This window comes from Sturnus vulgaris, chromosome 25, assembly GCF_052056855.1.
Source record: "Sturnus vulgaris isolate bStuVul1 chromosome 25, bStuVul1.hap1, whole genome shotgun sequence".
Lineage (NCBI taxonomy): Eukaryota > Metazoa > Chordata > Aves > Passeriformes > Sturnidae > Sturnus > Sturnus vulgaris.
This window is the reverse complement of record NC_142267.1, coordinates 2873104-2896506: the sequence shown is the minus strand read 5'-3', so window position 1 is coordinate 2896506 and position 23403 is coordinate 2873104. Positions and strand designations below refer to the sequence as shown.

Sequence of the window (23403 nt, the reverse complement as noted above, 5' to 3'; positions counted from 1 at the left end):
CTGCAGGAGAAGGAGATCCTGCCTCAGGCTGACAACAGAGTTCCTGGCAGCCCAGCTCTCCCAACAGACTGAGGGCGTGGGACTGAAGATGCCTCGGGATGAAATTTCATCGTGAGGCTTCACACACCAGCACAGCTCCTGGGCTTCAGTGGGGAGGGCACCCAGGCACCCAGGCTGGATCATTTAGGACAAACATCTTCATTCCCCAGCCTGAATGTTCACACCAGCCTAAAGACAGCAGAATTTGGTGCCTGCTCTCCAGCCCAGATACAGCTCAGGGTGAAAAACAGTCACCAAATGAATCAAAGATTTTTATTTTTTTTTTTTTACATTATTAATACCCCACCCCATTATGCTTCTTTCTGTCAAAGAAAGGTCATCCTCCTTTTAATCCAAATTTTCAACCCCAAAATGCTGGTTTCTCAGCCTCAGCCCTGGCTATTTGTGGCATTTAACAGCCATAAGAGAGATAAAAGAAGGGACTGGTTCCACTGCAGGAACTGAGATCCTTTAAAAGAAAGAAGTGCAAAATTTCTCAGCCCTGTCTCTGAGAAGGGCTGTTGCAGATGTGTTTGTGCACCTCCTGCTCTGCAAAGCAGGAAAAACAAAGTTTGAAAACTTATTCTATATTTACTCCCTCCCCACTCACCTCCCTTTAAAAATTCATCAGTAATCAGAGACATCCTGAGGAGCTGTTGTAATAGAGTTACTATTTAATGAGTGTGTAGCAGACTTAATATTTAATGTTTAGATAGACATCCCCAGAATTTTACCCCCTCCCCTGTGTTTTTATGATCCTTTTAGGAAAGGAGCTGGTCTTATCTATCCCACAGGACAAATTGTCTGGGGGCTGGAGAAGAACCTTTAATTCTTTTAAAAACACTGTTGGTGCTGGTTTCACCTCTTACAGCAACAGGTTTAAACCCTCACACTCTCAGGGATCACACCAGGGCTCAGAGAAATATTCTTTTTCCACTGAGCTCCTTAGATGTTGCTTCTCTTATTCCTTCAAGATCCAAACTTAGAAACCTAAATTGATTTAAATTTGATACACAACATAAAATCGGTTGTGTTTTTCTCACCTGAAGTCAACAAATAAATTTCGTGATGCTGCTGCCTTTCTGGCCAAGCATAGCATCCCCTAAACCATCCATGCACAGCAGGGAGCACACGGCATCCTTACCCAAACCAGCCTTTTTCAGCTGGAAATGATGGATGGAGGACAATGCCACCCTCACGTTCTCTGTATCTGCAGGGCAAAACGTGGCTGGAAGCAACTTCCAGCCCACTCAGTCATGCAGCAAAGTCAGATGATGGTTAATGATTTTTGCAGCCTGGACCAGGCTCCATCAGAGGCTCCAGTCCCAATTTTATTCCCACAAGCTCTGCCTGAGCCTCCAAGGAGGGGCAGAGGCGTTTGATCAACCCAGCTCCCCTTAATGTGATTTCTATTTCAGAACTGCTTCTGTCGTGCCCTTGAGTCCTTTCCTGGCAATATCACCTGTGGCCTGATGTGACAGCAATGCTAAATTATATCTTGATGGCTAATTAGGGTAATTAAAGTGAAAGTAATCAAATCAACGTAATGGGCAAACTCTTAATAAAATGTCAAAAAATCTCTATCCATCATAGAGGGTTTTTTTTACTCTTTTGAATGTCAAAGAATGTGGAGAAAGAAAGAGTTGGACTTCAGAGTAGCCCTGGCTTAAAGGGACATCATCAGGCTTAATACTCCTAAAAACAGAGTTGATCTACTGCTGAAAACATTCTAATTGTTAAAAAAGAAGGGCTATGATTTAAAAATAAGGGCTATTATTTAAAATATAAGGATTATTATTTAAAAAGTAAGAGTATTAAAAGTTATTTTAAAATGAGGATTACTATTTAAAATGGCATTTATAATTAAAAACAAGGCTTATTAATAAAAAATAAGATTGAAAGTTTAGGCTGCATCACAAAGTTTGCTGGTATGTGTAAGTAATTCCCTGTATCTTGTCCTGCTGAGGGTCATGATCTGGGTTAGTTTCCTGAAGGTGATGGGGATCCCTTCTCCAAAGTGAGGGGGATCCTTTCCCCAAGGTGTGGGGGAATCTTTTCCCCATAGTGAGTGGAATCCTTTCCCCAGGGTGATGGGGATCCCTTCCCCAAAGTGAGGAGGATCCTTTCCCCAAGGTGAGTGGAATCCTTTTCTCAAGGTGAGAGAGATCCTTTCCCCAAAGTGATGGGGAACCTTTCCCCAGGGCCATGGGGATCCTTTCCCCAAGATGAGGTGGATCTTTTCCCCGAGATTAGGGGAATCATTTCCCCTAGGTGAGTGGAATCCTGTTCCCGAGGTGAATGGAATCCTTTCCCCAAGGTGAGTGGAATCCTTTCCCCAAAGCGGTGGGGATCCTTCCCCCAAGGTGAGGGATCATTTCTGTCACATGAGGGGGATCCTTGCCCTGGCCATGCCCTGAGCATCCCGCCCGGTGCCTCGGGATAAGGAGGGAGAAGCGCAGGCGGGTCCCGCCCCGCGGGACAGCCGGACCGGGCAGTGTTTGCGGTCTCCAGGCAACACAGCGCCCGCTCCTGCCCTGCTCTCCCTCCCTCCTTTCCTCCTTCCTTTCCTCCATCCCTCCCGTCCCGTCCTCCCCAGCCCTGGGCTGGTCCCCTCTCAGGTATCCGCGCTCCCCCCGCACCTGCAGGGCCGTGCCAGGTGTGCGGGGTGAGGGGCAGGAGCCTCGTCCTTTCCGCGGGGTGGAAAAGAGTGGATTTTGTCCTTTCTCCAGGCCAAGGAAAAAGGTAAGGGGTGGGTGAGGTATCAAGGTGTGGCTCTGTCTCCTCCGTGTCCCCCACCAGTGGCGACATCGGTGATTAAAGATTTATCAATTGGTTGATTAAAGATTTATCCTTCCATGGGCTGACCAGGGGGTATGGGTGCTTTCCAACCTGTCTGAGCACTGTCAACCTCTCTGATAGTTCTCCTCATGCTTTTACTTCCCCAGAAACCTGGCAGTGACCGAACCCTGACTTTTCAGCACCTGGGCTTGCCAATATTTGGCATTTGAAAAGCTGCTCCCTCCAAGCAGAAAAACTTGTGCTCCAGAGCCCCTCATGGCTGATTTTCTGCTAAAATTCTGCTCCATGGTCCCCCATTGCTGATTTTCTCTCAAACCTGTGCTCCACAGCCCTCATTGATTATTTTATATTAAAACTCTGGTCCACAGCCCCTCAATGCTGATTTTCTGTCAAACTTGTGCTCCGCTGCCCATCACTGCTGTTTTTCTGCTAAAACCCTGCTCCACAGCCTCTCATGATTATTTTCTATTAAAACCCAGCTCCATAGCCCCTCACTGCTGTTTTTCTGCTCAAATTCAGCTCCACAGACCCTCACTGCTGATTTTCTGCTAAAACTGAGCTCCACAGCTCTTCATGGCTGATTTTCTGCTCAAACCCTGCTCCACAGCCTCTCACTGCTGATTTTCTGTCAAATCTATGCTCTATAGCCCCTCATTGATTATTTCCTATTAAAACTCAGCTCCACAACCCCTCACTGCTAATTTTCTGCTCAAACTCTGTTCCAGAGCCCCTTACTGCTTATTTTCTGTCAAACCCTGCTCCACATCCCATCATGATTATTCCTTATTAAACCTCAGCTCCACAGCCCCTCACTACTGATTTTCTGATAAAACCCTGCTCCACAGCCCACCATTACTGATTTTCTGATAAAACCCTGCTCCACAGCCCCTCAGTGAAGATTTTCTGCTCAAATCCTGCTCCACAGCCCCTCAGTGCAGATTTTCTGCTCAAACCCTTCTCCATAGCCCCTCAGTGCAGATTTTCTACTCAAACTCTTCTCCACAGCCCCTCAGTGCAGATTTTCTGCTCCAACCCTGCTCCCTCCTTTGTGTTTCCCAGGCCCCAGCCATGTTGCCCCTGTGATGCCGCCCGGTGAAGGCCCAGGCCCAGGCAATGGCACCCGAGGACCTCGCCGCCCTGCTCTGTGGGGAAGGGGACGAGCAGCTCTCCCTGCAGGAATTTCCAGCAGCCACTGCTTTTTACCTGGCTGCCTTCAGCTGCTGTGCCCCCACAGCAGTGCAGAGAGTGAGTGCCATGGGCCCTGGGCCCTGCCAGCGAGTGGTGGCCACCTTGGAGGCCTGGTGCCAAGGCAAGGCCCAGATCCCAGAGATCCAGAGCAGGAACCTGGCCATGGTGTCCCTCAGCGTGGGGATCGCCGCAGTTTTCCTCTCCACCCTCATCCCCAACAACGTGGTGGCCTCAGTGTACGAGCTGGAGGCTCTGCTCCGCCGAGGCTGCTCGCAGGAGGTGGTGAGCAAATGCAATCTGCTGCTGGAGGATAATGCCAGGGATTCCATGGAGCTGCTGCTGCTGAGGGCGCTGGCACGGGTGCTGTCAGGGACACAGGTTGGGAAAGGAATCGTGGATTATGTCCAAGCCTTTGTGCTGCATCGAAACGAGGCAGTGGCCTATGTGTGCAGCAGGCAAAGGGAGCACCTGGCCCAGGTCGTCCAGGCTTTCTCTGATCACCTCTCCAGGTGCCAGGAGGAAAGGCCAGGCTGCAGAGCCTCGGAGCAGTGGCTGGGTGACTGCTACACCTTCCTGGCTGCCGTGGCACCAGGGCACGCCTGGGTGAGCAGGGCACGGGCAGCTCACCTCCTGAAAACAGGAGAATTTCAGGAGTGTGTGGCTGTCTGCACCAAGGCCCTTGAGGGCTTCTCTGCTGAGAACCTCAGAGGTGAGGATGTTCTGGCTCTGCTGCTGGAACGAGCTGCTGGGTATTTCTTCTTGGGTGGATGGACGCAGGAAATGATGCAGGATTTAGCAGCAGCCTTTGCAGCAGACCCTGCTCAGGCAATGAAATGCTTTGAAGAGCTTTTCTCACCCAGTGATGCTGAGAAGATCGAGGAGCAGGCCAGAGCTGCCCTGGAGGGGAGGTTTGCAGCGTACAGGGAGGCTGTGCGTGCTCGGGCTGATCTCAGGGGCAGTCATGGCACTGAGCTGCTCCCTCCTGTCATCCAGACAATCCAACTGCTCCTGCACATCTGCCCAGGGTCCAGCCGGGAGCTCAGTGTCCGGCTGGCAGACTGTCACCTCCTGCAGGGACACCCCGGGGCCGCCCTGGACATGTGTGAGCAGCTGCTGGCAGCAGAGCAGAACACATACCACAACACCCTGCTGGCACTGCGGGGCTTCTGCTCCCTCCATGCCCAGGACCACCAGGGAGCCCTGCAGGACTTCCAGAGGGTCATTGAGCACGACTCCCCACATCCCAACAGCTGCATCAAAGCTCTGTGTGGGCGTGGGCTGATCCGTATTTCTGGGGGCAGCAATTACTTGACAGCCCTGGATTATATCACAGCTTGCCAGTTAAAGCTGGATGAAACCATCTTCACCATCAAGTCCTACGTGCCATGGAACCAGAGGGGATTGCTGCTGAAGGTCCTCCAGGAGGAAGGACAGATGATGCTCCAGAAGAAGAGGTACCCAGGAGGCAGCTCCGTTTCCTTTCAGAAAAAACAAACAGAGCTGTGCACATTCCTAACCTTGAAGGTGTTTTGTTTTGTTTTGTTGGCTTTTTTCCCCCTCCAGAGATGCCCCAGGGGTTTTCCAGCTGGCTTCTCTCTTGGTGGAGCTGGACAGCTCTGATGAGGCATCGCAGATCCTGTGTGCTGATGCCCTGTACCAGATGGGCCGTGGGGAAGAAGCCCACAAGATGCTGTCACTGGCCCTCTCCAGAAACCCCCAGAGGGCTCCTGTGCTGGCCAGGCTGGCCCTGCTGCAGCTCAAGAGAGGCTTTGTGTATGATGGCAACCAGGTAAGGAGCACCTGGAAAGCCTCATCCTCAGGATCATTCCCTCCTCAACAGCTAATTTGTCCCAGACCACAGTGAAATTACAGATTGATCCCTGTGTTCAGTGGTTGGGGTGCATTTCCCCTTTATAAATAAACTTTGCTGTTAGGAGCTCCCCGAATAGTGACAGGGAGAGCTGTGACACAGTGAAATTTCTAGCAGAACTTTAAAGGTGTAAATACAGGGCTGATATTTCCATAAAGTCATAGAATCACAGGAATTTGTGTCCAAAAAGGCCATACAGGGACTCCCAGCTAAATCCAGTTCATTCCCCACCTGTTTTTTATTGGCATTTCTCAGCATTTTAACCAGGCAGAGCATCCTGTCCCTGGGGACAATATTATGGGATTGGGAATGTTCCCTTGGAGAAAAGAAGGCACAAGAGCCACCTCCTCAATTATCCTAATGAAGCGCTGGAGAAGAAAAACACAAACACAGAAACTCCAACAGTCTGCAGTTTTCTTTCTCCAATGCTGATAAATTGTGCTTGAAATCCTGAAAGACATTCCAGCAAGTTGGTTCTCTCACCCAGGATCACAAAGCTGAATTCCCAGCCTCTGCCATCAGAGGGAACTATTGTATTTTTTTTTAAATGCCATATAAATTCTGCTAACCGATAAGGAGAAAGCTTTTATTGTCAGCACTTCACTAGTGCCTATGAAAAATAAAAGTTTGTTTTAACTTGATGCCTTTGGGATGGCTGTTAATGAGGGGTGTGGCTTTATTAGTGCTGCCCTTGGAAGTTGGATTTGCATCTGCAGCTTCTGCTGCAAGTTCTTCATAGAACATCTGAAAATTTCTCTTCAAAATATTTTTACCCCACCTGCCTGTCAGAAGCCATTCACTTTTATCTATTAATAAAATACAGAAAGTTATGAGTTCAAGGGATGTGTCTGGTACATCAGGATAATTTGTTCTTGTCCAGGCTTCTCTGGCTCAGATTTTAATATCCAGTCCCTGCTGAGCACTGTAAAAACCATCTTTTGGTTCATTTTAATTGGAAATGCAGTAAAAAAGTGTTTATTGAGGCAAAGATACCAAAGCTCAGACAGGATTCTTTTCCAGGAGGACAGTACTTTGTGGTTTGAATTCATGCTTTTCCCAGATTCCCGATAACAATACTAAAAATAAATTACAGCACTTCCCTAATTTGCCATTAATTCACTGATTTTGATTTTGCAGTCAAAAAGATCACCGGAATCCTTGTGTTCCACGGGAACATTCTCTTTTTTCGGGCAATCATCCTGTATTTATAAAAACACTCCACTGCCAATGTGGAGCAGATGCTGCCCAAAACAAAGCAGGCAGCGCCAGTTATTTGCCCAGAATTATTTCCATAGCTGCAGTGGTGGTGAGGAAAGATAAGAATTCCTGTTTTCTCCAGCCTGCATTGACACCAGGGCCAGCTGAGGAGATAAACCAGGGAGGTTTGTGCTCCTGGGCTGGCTGAAGCTCCAGGGAGAGCTGGGGAAGCTGGGGAAGGGCACAGTGATCTCCCACACAACCTCACATCTCACTCAGCTTTCTCTGTTGCCTTTTCCTCTCCCATCCTTAAAGCTGCTGAAGAGGCTGATCAGAATTGGAGACTCCTCCTGCCTCCTGCCAATCCTGGACATTTTCCAGGACGAGGACCGCAAGCTGCTGCAGAGCCACTGCCGCTGGCGAGCGCTGGCCATCCTGAAGGGCAAACAGGAGGGTGCTGCCATCAAAGAGGCCATTGCCCACCTGTCCTTTGCCATCCTTGCTGCAGGTAGGACACAGGGATGCCCGTGGGGGATTTGGTCCTAAGGGAAATCATGTGGGTGGCACAGGATGTCCAGATCTCCTCTGTCACCTCCCCGGTGAGGGCTGACACAGCAGGGTCAGCTGGGCCATGAAGTGGTGTAATTAAACAATAAGGAAATAAATTTTAAACTCCTTGTAATGGGTTCGGCTCTGTTGTACAGGGACATCAGCCCCTTTTCTTCACCCAGTGCAAAGTGAGCACAGCCTCTCACACATTTCACTATTCCAGCTTTCCCTCAGGAGAGAGACCAGGCTGACATGGAAATACTTCTGGCGTGTTCCAAGTAAAACCATGTTTGTATGGAAATCTGCCTTTCACTCTGAGCAAATGTTATGACAGCAGCACTGAGAAGAAGAGAGACTGGCTCATGGAAATGGAATAAAAACCCTGTTAATTGCTTGGAGATGGTTCCATTTCACAGCCCGTGCATTCCAGCTTATCAGCTCCCCACCTGCTAGAACAGATGCTTGTTAAGAAATAGATATTGTCTTTAGAGGAGCCAACTGGTAGAGCTCCAGAGTGATAATAGCCTTTGGTACAGAAGTTTTGGAGCAAATCAGGAGGGAGGAAAAGCCTCATTACTGCAGAGGAATTGCTTGGAGCCTGTCTGCTTGCTGATCTCTGCAGGCAGCTGCATTTGCTGACCTCTCTATGAAAACATATTTCCAGTGGCACTGATGATTTATCATCCCATATTGGATGCCACAGTTATTGATTGCAACCCTGGGCATGTTAAGATCCTTATCAAAATTGCCTTGGAAGGAAGGGATATGTGGATGACAGGGAAAGAAATGCTCTGCAGGCAGGGAGTGGAGGGACCAGGATTTTCACTGACAACTCTATGTGTTTATTTGGGCAGCACTTGTGTGAAAGCAAAGGAAAAAAAAAAAAAAAAGGCAGCTCAGTATCACAAATCCCAGTGCATATTAATTCTGGCAGGGAATTAGTCAGTCCCATCTGGATAACTCATTTATCCAAAACAATGTGTACCTTCCCTGCCTGTGGCAGGGGACTGGGGACTCTTTAAGGTCCCTTCCAACCCAAACTATTCTGTGATTCTGACCTCACTTTATTAAAACAGCCAAATGGCTTCGTGCCTCCACTCTCACATAGTCACAGATCTCCCTCTCAGGGCTTTCTCCTCTCATTCATGCTGCTCCCACTCCAACCTGACACAGATTCTTTTTTCCTTTCAACTCACAGCTGATAACACATGGTAGGAATTCCACTTGCAACAAAAATAAAGGAAACTTCCACTTCAGCAAACTCTCATTGTACTTCATCCTGAAGTATCCTCAGGCCAAGTGGAGCTTTTTTTGTAGCTTCCTGTGGGTGTCCCTGCAGTAACCATGGCTGCATCCCTGTCCTCCAGGTGGTTATGCTGAGGATTGCCTCCTCACCAGGGCTCGATGCTACGGGCGCCTGGGGCAGATGAAAACAGCGATTTTTGATTTTAATGCTGTCCTGAAGGAGGACCCCAGCAATGTGCAAGCTCTGAGTGGCCGAGGGTTTGTTCACCTCGCTCTGAGGCAGCAGAAGGTACTGTCCACGTGGGGCTTTGTTGATTTTTTTTGAGGGAATTGAACAATGTGAGTGTAAAGTATCACAGAATTTGTCATGGAATCGCTGGAATCAGGAGTTTCTCATAGAATTTGGGCAGTGAAAGGCTCTGGGTTTGGCTGGGTGCATGAACAGCCCACATGAGGTTACTGGTTTTCTTTCCCAAGCCTAGAATAGTCAGTTTAGCCTGTTCATGGCTCTAGGTGTTGGAAGACTAAACCTTGGCCATTATTTTCTATGATAACCCAAGGAGTTTAAAACACTTTGCAAACACTCATTCAAATCTGCCTTTATAATCTCCTATCAGCTTTGAAAATGGAAAAATTGCAGCACAAGGAAGGGAAGAGTGAAGTTTTCCCATGGTTCAGCAGAGAACAGAAAGCAGCTGAAAGAACAAATGATCAATACTTAATTATTGCTTCCATTTCTTTCCTTGGTTTTGTTTTTCCACAGGAGGCAGTGCAAGATCTGATCTCAGCCCTGAAGGTGGAGGCAGGAGCAGTGATCCCAGCAATCCTGTCCTTGAAGCCTGAAGCCCAAGGGTTGGTCACTGGGTGGCTCCTCCAGCATGGCAGGGCCACTCTTACCGAGCTCATGGCCACCAAAGACCTCCCAGGAAAAGAAACCCTCGGGGACCTTCTCATGATGGCAAAAGCACTGATCAAAATCTGCAGGGCTGCACAACATCACATCTTCTACACTGATGTTTTGATGGCAAATGGTGAGTTGAGTCCTTCAGCACAGCTGGTCAGGCCTGGTGAGCAAGCAGAAAATGGATAGAAGTGAATATTTAATGTCAAGAGTGGTGCTGGATGGTGCTGGATGGTGTTGGATGGTGCTGGATGGTGCTGGATGGTGCTGGATGATGCTGGCAATGCTGGATGGTGTTGGATAATGCTGGATGATGCTGGACAATGCTGGATGATGCTGGACAATGCTGGATGATGCTGGACAATGCTGGATGGTGTTGGATAATGCTGGATGGTCGGGATGGTGCTTTTCAATAGAAGTTTGAAAACATTTTGGGGCAGGGTATGACCTAATTAACACCTTTAGATGTGGACTGGCTGCCTGAACCCTGCCTTGCTGAGGTTTCTCAGTGTCTTTCTCCCCATGGGATGGATTATGGACTTTGTGCTGGTGTTCCCCAACAGGAAGGCAGCAAGAGGCCCTGAAGCACCTGCAGGAAGCCTTTGGCCACTCTCCTGCTGAGGACTTTGCCAGGGCTCGCTTGGCTGTGCTGCAGCTGCAGAGCAGGAACGTGGCAGGGGCAGCTGCCCCCCTCAGTGTCCTGGCCAGGAGAGATGAAAAGGACTTGGCCTTTCTCCTCAACTTTGTAGACACCAAGCAACAGCAGCATCTCGCTCAGGTACAGCCCTTTTCATTGATCCCACACCCGTGGATTCAGTGGGGGAAAGAATTGGGAAGCAGAACTGGGATTGCAGGGATTTCTCCCTGCCTTGAGAAGAGTTTCATCAGATGGACAGGGCACAAATTGGCTTTTCCTCCTGCCAGGTCAGGGGTTTGGAGGCAAACTTCTTCCACAACAGTGACCTTGATCAGTCTCTAATAATCATTAATCAATAATCATCATTGCCACATGTGAGCTCTTGGCATTCCTTTTTGGTCTCCCTGGCACAAGACCTGGTGATGCCCACACTGAAATTCAGGGGGTGTGAGGGGCAGCTGGTAGGAATTAACAGCTCATTGCTAATTGTTGTAGTCTGGGGATACATAGGGCTCATAGATAGCTCCTGGGGAAGGGAGATTCATCTTTTCTTAATTTTCTTGGTAAAATTATACTGAATATTTCAATTCAGTGACATTAAGTGCTTCCATCCTTCTTGCTCTTTTGTGCAACATTTTGGATTTTTAATATGTTCATATTTTTATAAAATGAAAAGCTTTGAGGCTGGTTTTCTTAGCTAACACTAACACAACAATGTCACATACCTCTGGTTCCCCCCCAAATATTTATTATTCAGATTTTTTTTTTCGTTTCTCCCCCAAAGTACACCCAGAATCTCCAATAATAAGACAGGAGAAGGTCAGATTGATGGTGAAGAGTTTTAACACTCAACCAAGCATCTGCAATTCTGATTACCCAGAAGCTCTGTGTTCTGAGAATCAGTTTGCTTCCTTTTATTCAATTTGTTGCTGGTGTGCACCCTGGTGAGAAGCTATATTGTTATGCTCTCTCCCAGGTTATAAAACAAACAACATGCTGATATCCTTAATGCAGCAAGAGGAGCCCTTGGAATGTATTTGAACAGAACAGCAGGAGGATATAAGTAAACAAGTATTAATTTACCAGTCCCCAGACATGCCCCATTACAGAGAAAAGAGCCCCTCTCTCCTAAATAATGTAAAAAGTTCAGTCTTAGGGGGAAGAGTTGGAAGATTTCAGAGGCAATTTGTAATCTTCCACTTCAGAAAGTTGATAAAGGAACAATTGAGACTGTGACTAGGGAGGCCCTAAGGAGGTGTCTGTAAATGAAGACACATTTTACAGCTGAATTTCCCCTGCTGCCACATCACTCCTTCTGTGGGGGTCTCACAGCCCAGTCCATCCATGCTGCTTCCCCAGGCAACACAGGAGGGATGTTCTTTGCTGTCAATAAGAAAAGAAAAATGAGAAGAAAAAAACAAATTAACACCTGTGTTGCTCATACTGCACTGATGTGTGAGAACCCACTGGTGCCACAGGCGAGTGAAGCCTTTAAAATGGGAGAGAAACTTATTTCTGTCTCTTTTTGGCAGCTGTGTCTGAAATAAAACCCTTCACTGTGGCTTGTTTATCATGAGAGATTCCTCTGCTTGAGACAAGAGGTGTGACCAGGCTGATTTCAAAACTGGAGCCCAATACCAGTGCTAGAAGTTAAAAAAAAACATTGCTCTCTTTCATCTCATGCTTTTGTTCAAGTAGTAAATGTTTGAACTCCAGCACCTGGGGGCTTTTAGATGTATTTTGTGACCAGGGGAGGAGTGTGTGCTCTCTGGGGTGGGGAAGCAATTGTTTCATCCACCTGCCCAGTGTCTCAAAGGATTTCCCAGCAGCATTTCCTTTTGCCTGCAAGGTTATTCTGGTTTGTGAAAGGAAGATCTCAGTAAAAGCAAAGTTTCAAAAGCTTACAGGCAAGATTAGTGCTAAAATTCCCAATGATGCCTTGACTTTTCCAGGTTTCCTACCCTGGGAGAGGGAGTTTGCTCTGTTCCTGAATTTCCCAGGTAGGAAAAGGAGAGTTCAGAGTTCACACCCAGTCTCAGCACTCCAGCACAAAAGCGTTTCTGCCACATTGTTTTTTGAGTATTTGGAATTAGAGGCATTTTAAAAACGTGTCATCATTATCCTGGAGCCAGGTCTGAAGAGATAAAAATAGTTCTCCATAAGCTGAGTAGGAAAGGGTGGAGGAAGGAGAGAGCTCCTTGATGTACTCTTTTTTATTCATGGAAAACAAAGCAATAAAATGCTCCCATTATTTATAGTTGAAGGGGTCCCATGCTGAGAAATTTGTAAACAACTGGGAGAGCCCCATGGGAATAGGAATCTGAAAGATTTATTAAGCTGCAAAAGGTCAGAGGAAGGGAGTTTGCTTGCTGCTCGTGCAACTTCAACCCTTGGCTTTCCTAAGTCAGGGGTAAATGCACGACTGATTCCCAGCCCCTCACACAGATCCTCGGGGCTGCAACTTCTGTGGATATCCAGATTCCTACAAAAAAGGTCTCCAAAACTACATGCTCTGTGCCAGAATTAGGTGAAGTTGCCATTCCAAATTCCCTTCATGGCACGTGCAGGTGGAGGAGAAAAGATCTGCTCCAAACTCTTCTGGAAACACCCAACCCTCTCCCGAAGCTCAGAGTTTGTCATTCCATCTGCTGGGATTTACTGCTCAGGGACTAACCCTTGGCCATAATTCCATGTCCAGTAAACTCCTCACTCTTTTTCTTTCTAAGGAATTAAGCCTTGGTCATATCAGAAGATTGGTCCCTAGGGACTGGAACCAAAAACACCACAAAAATACATGTATGTTCAGTCCTTTACACTCAGAGAGGTGAATAGATGCAAAAAAGGGGCACAGAAACCTAATCCAGGAACCCACCCATGGCCCCTTCCAGGTTGGCACCTGAATTATTTCAGTCTGGAAGCCAAAATCAAACTTTTAGTGACAAGCTGGACTCGAGTTCCTCTGGAATGCACTCCACAGATTTTCCTGCCCTTCCAGGTCACCTGCAATGAGGCTGATGACAAAAATGCTTCTCCAAGGCCACGTGCAGGGAGCAGCTGAACTCAGCTGTGCCATGTCCTGGCTTCCTTTGCCTTCTTTCCCTGAGCCTGGTTTTCATCTTTATCTCTGTTAGGAGATAATGTGCAAGTTGCTGATTGATCTTTCCCTGTTACACTCCAAAAATGTCCCAGCTCAGATCCCTAAAGTCTGGCAGAGCCAAAAGAGAATCCAGAATCCAGCTGCCCAACCTTGCTCCATCAGCAAGGGTGAAAGGGAATCCTTTATTTTCAAATGGGATTTTTCCTCCAAGTGTGGCAGGAAAGGCAGAATCTCATGGCTTGATTTGGGGACTCTCAGGGAAATGTGAAGGAGTCAAAGCAGTGGTTCAGTGAATAAATGCAATATTGCCTGTGGTGCAATAACCCCAAATGCCCCAGGTTAAAGCACTGAAACTTCCAGCATCAGATTCAGCATTCAGCACAAAAACAATTGTGTTTTCTTCTGCCTCTGAGACAACAAATGCACCTTAGAGGCTGAAAATGGCAATTTAACTACACAAACACAAGCTATCTTGAGGAACTGCACTGTGTTCCTTGGAACAATGTGATCCAGAAGTCTGGAATTTCTAGGGGGAAAAAAACACCTTCCCTTGCCAGGATGCTCCTCACACAGCTGCAATTCCACCTTGATCCCTTGTTAAATTCCTGCCACAGAGGGGACACTTGCATTGGAGACTTGTCATAAAAACATTTTAAAGGATAAAGTAAATGTGCTGCTCTTTAAATGTACATCAGACACCTGAGATGGGTTTGGACAGGCTGCCTGAAAATTTATGGCCAGAATTGTTAAAGCCAGGGGTTGAGGTCCTACTGCTATTTCTCTGTGTGGAAGCTGAGAGATTCCTTAATAAATATGACTATGTCAAGCAAAATAACAAAAAAAAATACATCTATTATGTGCATTATAATGAAATAACTGGGGCAGAATTCCTCATAAACCATGAGGAGAGGCTAGATTATTTCATGCCACTGCTCTCAGATGAGGTGCTGGGACTTGCCCTGCAGTATTGATCCCTTTCCTGTTTTCCTCAGTCCTGGCAGACAGCAATCAATTCTAACCTCAGCCAGCCAAAATAAAAGGGGCACACAAAGAGGCTGGAGGACCTGACCTGGCTGTCAAGTGTGGCTACTGAGACAGTGGCTGGGCTACCTGGATTTCTGCATCCACAAGCAGGAGTGACCCCATGAAATGAGGAGGGTGGAAACATTTATCCTTTACTTGAAGCTTTGTTTGGCCCAGCCTTTGTAAGCCCTCAGCTGCTGATGGCAGCCTTGTTTATAAATTGAATATTCACTCTGTTGCAGCACATTAAAAGCTTTATTTATTACCAATAAAGGGAAATAATGAGAAATCCATTTGAGGCAAATAGTTCTAATGGAGTTTTCTTTATTGACCTCCATGAACCTAAAAATTATGTTGCTCTTTTGGCCTTTTCTATTTTCTTGTTGTTTTTCCCTTCAGATGAGGGCAGAGAGCTCAAATTTGCACTCAAGATTAACAATTAGAAAAGCCACCAGTTGGCCTTTTTTTTTTTCTACAGTTTAGGTAAGCTCCAGTAGAGACAAAAAAAAAACCAAACATTTGTAGCACTTGCATTTGTGGGGCTGCACCTGGAGTCGTTGGTCCAGGCAGTTTTTTGTTCATCATTCCTAAGGAATGTAAACAAATTCAGAAATCTTGCAGACATGCAGAAACAAAGGACTTCAAAAACTCCTGAGATAACAACAAGTGCCCAGTGAGCCAAGAGTTTTATATCTTATCTGTATGCAAAAATACACCAATTATCAGTTCTCCAGCTAGATGTACTTCCACCATTTGATAGAATAAATAAGATTTCTTATTGTCTGTGTCTATGAGCAGTCCAGAGTAGACATTCCCCTATTTTTCCCCCTTTATTAACTAACATGGATTCCCTCTGTCCCCACAGGCAGCAGCCCAGGAAGGGAAGGTGCTGATGAAAAGCCACCACCACGAGCAGGCTCTGGGCTACCACAGCCTGGCCGTGCTGGCCAGCAGGGACAGCCCCAGGTACCTGAGGCACAGAGCTGCCTGCCTGATGCACCTGAAAAAATACGAAAAAGCTCTGAAAGACATGGAAAAAGTGATCCAGGGGCACGGCTGTAACAGCCCAAAAACACAGGCTGGGGACCACTGCTGCCAGGGCTTCCTGCTGCTGGCCCTGGCTCGGGAGGAGGCAGCAGTGCAGCACTACATGGAGGCTCTGCAGCTGGACCAGCCCCTGGCCCTGGGCACCATCACCAACTGCCCTGGCAGGGAATCTTTAACCAGAATTTTTCACAAAATTGCACAATATAACTTTGAAAAGCAGCGCTACGAAGAGGCCTGGAAAATCACAGACTACGGGCTTAAAATTGATAAAAGTTCTGAGCTGCAGAAGCTGAAAGCAAGACTCAAAAGAGAGGCATCGAGCTGTAGCATACATTGATTTCTGCGTTTGGGGATTTTCCAATCTGATTGCTTTCTGGTTTGTTTTTTTCCCTCATCCTGCAAGAATGAGAGAAAGATGAGAAAGGTGAGAAGCCCGTGATAAAAATGCAACAGACATTAAACTGAACATGGGACAGCAGAATTAGGAATAGGAAGTTTGAGGCAGCAAACAAAACTGACCAAGAGAGCAATGAGGAAAAAAATCAAATTGCAGCATTCAGGATTCCTTAAAATTATTGTGCATTATGTGAACTCCCCATTGTGAATAAAGCTTTTTTTTCTGGCAAAACAACAAATTCTAACACAGGGGTTCCAGTCCTACTGAAGGAAAACATTCAAATCACTTACAGCTTATGAATAATAATCATGCATTTCCTAGCTAGTATTTGATGAGCTTTAACACATACTGTTCAATCAATTGGCCTTATTTTTATGGGCCAGCCAAAAGGATCAGTCCACAGTAACTCCTGTAAGATGATTGTGAAGGCCCATTTGTGTTTCACCCCTCTCCTGCCCCTCTCCTGGATGAAGGATCTGCCCTGCTGGGAATGCAGTGGATTTGTCAAGATCAGCACCAATATGGGGAATGGGGCAGCACAAACCCCAAATAAACTGTTCTGCTGGTCCAGGGAACAGTGAAATAACAGATAAAGTGAAGGCTGAGACTCAACAGAGATCAAACACCCACTCCAGGGACTCTGCCCTGATATCCAGGGCACAGGGGCAGCTCCACTCCAGATTCCCAGATCCCGTGTGTCCCTCTGCCAGGGCAGATAAAGGGATCATCTCTCCATAGGGGTGTCTGCCAGAGCTGCTGAATCCCATCCCTCCCACTCCTGGGTGTTCCAGCCCCAGAGCCAGCCCTGCAGCTCATCCACAAGTGGTGCTGCACAAGCAGGAGGCTGGAGGCAGCATCCAAGATGGGATTGCTCCAATGTGCTGCAGCATCCCTTCCTCCTCCTCCTCCCTGCTGGACAGCACAGAATCAGCCCCTGGCAGGTCCAGGAGGGCCTGTCCTGCTGTCATGTCCCTGTTGTCCAGCTTCAGGTGGACTTGGGGCACCCCAAAGGCAGTGCTGGGACATCACCTGTGTGATGGGAGCCCTCAGCTCAGTCCAGAAGCAGAAAGGACCTGAGGTGGGGCCCAGAGCAGCTGCTCCTTCCTTTGTTTGGGCTGCTCCAAAGGAGTTGTCCCAATGATTTTGGAGTGGTGATATCACCGTGGAGAAAAACAGAAACTACTGCTGAAAACAAAGATTAAAGCAATGCTGAGGACTGCCCTGCTGCTTTGATTAGGATGAAAGGGAAAAGGAAGCATTCTCTTTTTTGTTGTGCTGTTGTCTCAAAGTCAACATTCCAGGGTGGAACTTCATTCAGCAGCCATGGGATCACCCCTAGCAATGACACCACCTGGAACCTTCCACCTTTTCTCTGCATGCTCCTTTTCCTGCTCTAAGAGCACAGGTAGGACTGGGCTTCCTGCCCTTCAAATTTGATTTTAATCCTAGTGACACTGATGAGGATTTTTCCCCCTAATGGGCATCAAGATGCTGTGGGAGAGCTTCTTCCCAAGCATGAAATTACATCCTTAAACAACTGTTGGCTCTATTTGAAAGCTGAAAAAAAGATTTGATCGTGTTTTCCTTCAAGTAGTAACCAACAGACAGGAAATTCTCCTTTTCTCAAGAAATTTTTGAGAAGTGGTTGTTTAAGGCTTTGGAATTTTTTCTGGAAGTCTTTCCATTATGTCAAAACAGGATATCCTACTTTTTTCAGACCATGGAAAGCACTGGGACAATCCAGTTGTCCTGTCTTCCAGTGTAATATTCCCCCCATTAGTCTGGAAGTTTGGCCTGCTCTTTTTGTTAAGCAATATATTCTCCTAGACAGAATGCATTTATTGCTCCTAAAGAAAATTTTCTTTAAAAATAATTTAAAAATAAGAACCTCAGGCATCCCTGCAAGACTGCTAAAAAGTTATCCCGAGGGAAAAAGTTCCTTTTCAGGTGACTGAAAGGCCATTGAGGAATGGCTGCTTCTCCCAGCAGCTCCTGACTATTCCCATCAATATTTGCATTGGTTTCTTTTGTTTTCCTTGTCCTCTCTCTGTGCCCACTAAAGTCCTTTGCCTGTGCTCAAGCTTCTGATTTATTCTTTAATTCTCTCTTGTGTTCTTACTCTTCCAACAAATTTCTAGGAGAGGGCTTGGACCAACCTGGGATAGTGGGAGGTATGGAAGCAGATGAGCTTTAAAGTCCCAACTCAACCCAAACCAGTCCATAATTCTATGATTAGATAAAAATCATTTTCTAAAAAAAATAAAAAAATAATAAAAAACAACAACAACAACAACAACAAAAATTTAAAAAAAAAACAAAAACAAACAAACAAACAAAAACAAACAAACAAAAAAAAAACACCCAAAACCACTACCAACAATAAAAAACTGATTCTACTTCTGGCTTGAAGAATCTGGCAGAAAAGCCTGCAGTGATCATTTTTGTGCCTTTCTTTAATGTTAAGCTGCAGTTCATGGGGATTGTGGAGCTCCTTCCCACTCCTTTGAGACCTTTCCCTCACTCTGTGCAAGCAGCCCAAGGCTGAATATTTCATAAAGGAACTTTATTGCTCCTTGTACAATGTGCTGTAGGACATACCCTCATGGAATTCTGCTGTAAATGTCACACAACTGTGAAGAATTCAAATATATTTATATTCATCAAGATTAATGTAATCAAGAAGAAAATGCAGCCTAATAAAGATGAAACTGAATACTTGTTTGTAATCCAGCTTGAAGCTGCAGTCATTAATTAATTACAGCTTAAATATCTGTAGTTTATTCAGCTCTGAGCTCTATACAGACACTACTAACTATTTCTTTTCTCTCCATAAATTTTGTTCCTTTAAAGTATTCTGCAACCTTAATAACCTTGTTGCACATCATCACCAGGTAATGAACAGTGAAAGAAAACTGTGGGATCATGGTTGAGAATGTTCCTGCACTAACAGTGCCCTGCCAGGCTTGCCCCTCTGAAGTATTCAACATTCCTTGTAAGTGTGTGAAAGGAAAATCAGATGTGAGAATATTTGCACTATTTGCATCACAAATAGAGTTAGACAAGGGAAGTTTCCTGACCTCATGCTCTGCAGTCCAGCAAGCAAAGAACAGCTTAGAAATGATGGCAAAGTGTTTGGAATTAAATATTCCACTGGAAGCTTTTCCTCAGAATTCAAGCAGAGCTAAACTTTGAGCTTTTGTGATCTCAGAAGGTTTAATTTCCTTTTAAACTCCATCACTCCCATTAGTTTTTCCTATTTCACTTCTCTGTGTGCTCCCAGGTACTAAGGCAATCTAAACACACGAACCAACTTCTGCAGCTGCTTTGGAAGCTGACACATCTCCAGGGAATTCATCTTCCTGCCTTTCAGCCCAAGTCACTGTGCTTCCCAGCTTCAGAGCGTGGTGGAAGTGTGCCTCTGGATGAGAGCCATGCAAAGCCAGGAATTTAATGAGCTTCCTTGTGCCCAAGTGAGGACAGTCCCCTTGGCTTGCAGGGGCAGATGTTTCACTCTAATGACAGCTAATCTAAAAGCCATTTCTTTTACCATGATGCCCCTGCAGAAGATTAACTGTTATCATTGTGCTGCTGCTGCATCCTGCAGTTTCCAATTTGCCAGGGCTCCGAGGAGTCGCTGTCACCAGAAATTTAATGTGTAACATGAAATTGTCACTGGCATTGGAGCCTGCCTTTGGAGCCTTGGCTGCTTCAGTTGGATTTCAGCCACACTGGTCTGTGCTGGGGTCTGCTGCTGCCCTCAGCCAGTGCTCAGTGGCACCTTTAGAAAAGCAGTTCATTATTTAGGAGGCACAGCATTCCAAAGCTGTGGGATTCAGGAGGCTCTTTCCCCTCCTGCTCCTGCTGTGGATTTCAGGAACGACTTTTCCATATCCATTTGTTCTGTCAATGCTGCAGAGACTGCACCTGCCCATAGGTGTGCACAGACAACCCTGAGCACAGGAGCAGTGGTTTATTGGCTTCCAGAAGTGTCTGGAAGACAGAAAACAAGCACAGCTGATATTGCTGGCTGTAGCTCTCAGCAGCTGGGGATGTTTGAGGATGAGTGGGGAACAAATTTCCACCCCAAATGGGAGGCTGGAGAACATGAACCAGTCCCAAAAGATGTCAGCAGAGAGTGGAAACCACTCATGAGCACAGTGATGCTGTTTTTAGTTCCTCACTAATGAACCAGCAATTGAGAAAAGTGAGAAAGTGAGAAAGCAGCTTCTGTTCTGACCTCCCTGAAGTCACAGCCTGGTGCCTCTGACCCTCTGGGTCCCACACCTCAATACAGGTGTGGAACCTTCCCCTATAAGACATGTGCACTAGGCAATTTTCAATTAATTTATTTCCTAAGTCTATCCTGGGCACAAGATGCACGGCCAAGACCTCCTGGAAACTTTGTCGAGCCTCCCTTGTGTCCCTGAGAGCCACTGGGGACTTGTTCTGTGCCAGAGCAGCTGTGGCTTTAGGTGTGTCACCTCCCAAAGTGATCATTTTTGTGTTTGTATGCTCCCTACACGACCCCAAAAAGTCAGGAGTTGCAGAGAATGAAGGAGAATAAGAATTTCCCCCTGGACTGTAAAGGAAATTAAGAGCAGTAGCTCATAATCAGTTTGCATGCCTTATTCTTGAACTGCATCAGTAAATGAGAAAATTTAGCTGTAGAGCCAGGGGGGGGATTGTAGGAGGGAGCAGGAAGCACAGGAGGATGTTAATGATTCCATTCCACCCTGGTTTGTATTTTGTTATCCCCCTCAGATGTGCTTTCATCTCCAAGTGAGTGCTGCCACACCAAAAACATTTCCTTGGGGGTCACCCAGAGTGAGGGACCTGGAGTCCCCACGGAGCCCCAGTCTCAGATCCAGATCAGTAGTGGATGAAATGGAAAACTGACAGGGATTAGCATTTCCCCACTTGAAATGACCATCTCAGAGAGCTTCTTGATTGCTTAGAAAGCTCAGATGTGCCATTATAAGATATTCCAGGACTGTTGATGTGCTCAGTCTGTTCTCTGGAAGCCACATTCAAATCTGAAATGATTGGGAACACCTCTGAGTGCCTGTCACGGTGCAGGGTTTGTTCTCTTACTGTAGACTTTAACAATGGAAACAATTATACCTTGCCATGTGCTCATTTTTGCAGCCTTGCCAACAGGATTTTTACAATGTTGTTTCTTTTCTTCTCATGCATCACTTGGCCATTCTTGATCTGCTTCCTGAAGTAAACAGGTAATTAGCCATCTACATAAATTGCCCTGTGTCCACATCATTAATGTGCTTGGATGTTTTAATTGATTGCATTCTCAAATGGCTTGGATGGCTTAAATGCCAACTAATGCAATCCAATTAAAGTCTCCTAATAAACCTGCCTGATGAACTGCAGGATAATCACACATCAAGCACAGATGTAGAGGAAAATGCCACGGAACTGACAGTTCAGAATTGGCTGTGTCATTTGGAAAGATCCAAATCATTCTCAGCAGGAAAACTGGGAACTTTAACTGGTGCTGGATTTGTTCCCCAAGACCTGATTCAACAACTTTTAAACACACACTTATATCAGTTCCTATACACAAACCTTTTACACAGAATTGTAGAATAGGGTGGAAGGGACATTGAAAGGCCATGTGAGCCAAGCTCCCATGGGAAAGGAGTCCTAGATAAAATTATCCAGCACCCTGCCCAGCCTGGGAAATCTTGTAAACTTCCAGTGAGGGGGACCTTATCATGTCCCTGGGGAGGCTCTTCCAGTGATTGATTATTCTCACTGGAATAAAAAAAAAAATGTTTTATCAAGATTAAACTTTTTCCACTCCAACATCCTTTTGGCCCTCATCTCCCACATGAAAAGTATCAACTGAATAATCACCTTGAGGGAGCAAAAATGCAAAGGAGATTTCAGGTGATATGGGGTAGGGAGGGGTTCTTTAAAATATTATTCAAACAAAATTAGCTGAGGCATCAGGAAGTTAAATAAACTCCTACTGGGATAGGATGTGAACTTCCAGTAGTGCCCTACAAGCAACTACTTGAAGATGGTGCAGTGTCTTTGTGTCAGCTCTGGAGGTCTTTTCCTCAGCCCAAACAGAGATTAGGGATTTAATGGAGCAATCTGTGTGAAATTCTCCACTCTGTTCTGCCAGATGCCAGACAAGACATAATAGCTCCTCTGGCATCAATGTCTATTAATCTAATCTTGACTTTGATTCTCTGTGTGACTCCCTTTCATCTGTAAAATGGGGATAATTCTCTCTTTCAGATGCTTGTCAGTACCTCTTAGTTCCGGGTACACAGCGCTTTGAAGATGACATTATTTGTACATTTTCCATTATTGGAAAAGAGCTGCACGTTGTTCCCAGCCCCTGTCCTTGTCCCTGTCCCCAGCCCCTGTCCCTGTCCCCAGCCCCTGTCCCCAGCCACTGCTGCTGCTGGAGGTCACCCCCTGCTCTGGCCCCAGCACAGACCCTCAGCAGGGACCTGGAAATCTCCTGTGCACCCCGTGGGACCCAGCCCCAGTGCAGACTCTGTGTTTGCCTGTGACAATGGCAAGGCTTGAGAAATAATGAAGACATTCAGATCCCCTGTGCAGGCCTGACCCTGCCTGTCTGAGCCCCAGAGGTTTTGCTGCAAGAGGAGCTACCCAGAGCTGGCCATTCCAAAGGGAACTGACTGTCCCTGATGGGAAATTCCAACCAGAGGTGCACCTGGAACCCAAACCCTCCCCTGAGGGCACCCAGGCACCTCTCTGCACCCCCAGAGCCATTCCTAATCCTAAATCCAGGGAGTGATGGCCATAAACTAAAACACAAGAAGTTCCACTTCAGCGTGAAGAAGAATTTTTTTTTCTGTGCAGACGGCAGAGCTCTGGAACACCTTCCAGGGAGGGTGTGGAATCTCCCTCTCTGGGGACATTCCAAACCCACCTGGATGCTCTCCTGTGTCACCTGCTCCAGGCAGGGGGTTGGTGATGTCCAGAGGGCCCTTCCCACCCAAACAATCCTGGGATTCTGGGATTTGAGGCACCTTCAGCAGCTGTTACATGCAAGAGCTGACCAGACTCTGCCTCCTCCTGTCCTGCCACCCCTCACATTCCAATTGTCCATTCGGGGACAAGTTCAGCCCTTGGGATCAGGGATGCCAAACCCCTGATTTCCCCCATAGCATCCTGATTGCCCGTGGGAATGCAAGAAAACGTTAAGGGCTGGGTGAAAATGGGAACTTTGCTGAAAGTTAAGCATATTTACAAACATTTTGAGAATCCAGGACTTCACAGTCTTGCTGAAACCGAGTGTAATGATTTATTAAAGAGGATTTTATGGCTTAGACTTCTGTGTTTCATTAAATAACATGTGCCTGGTGTTTAAACACAGGGCTAGGGTTATATACTCTAATTTTTAAACTGGTCTGAACAC

The 23403-nt window shown here is 46.5% G+C and overlaps 1 protein-coding gene across 1 annotated transcript; it reads left to right on the top strand.

Moving 5' to 3' along the window:
• The first annotated feature begins 3951 nt into the window (after positions 1 to 3951).
• TTC34 (tetratricopeptide repeat domain 34) lies at positions 3952 to 19520 on the top strand. The gene is made up of 7 exons (XM_014883896.2): positions 3952 to 5480; positions 5590 to 5815; positions 7409 to 7601; positions 9010 to 9176; positions 9651 to 9918; positions 10352 to 10566; positions 15411 to 19520. Exons 1-7 carry the CDS (start codon positions 3952 to 3954, stop codon positions 15927 to 15929), a joined length of 3117 nt encoding a protein of 1038 aa, XP_014739382.2. The 3' UTR covers positions 15930 to 19520.
• Positions 19521 to 23403: the final 3883 nt, after the last annotated feature.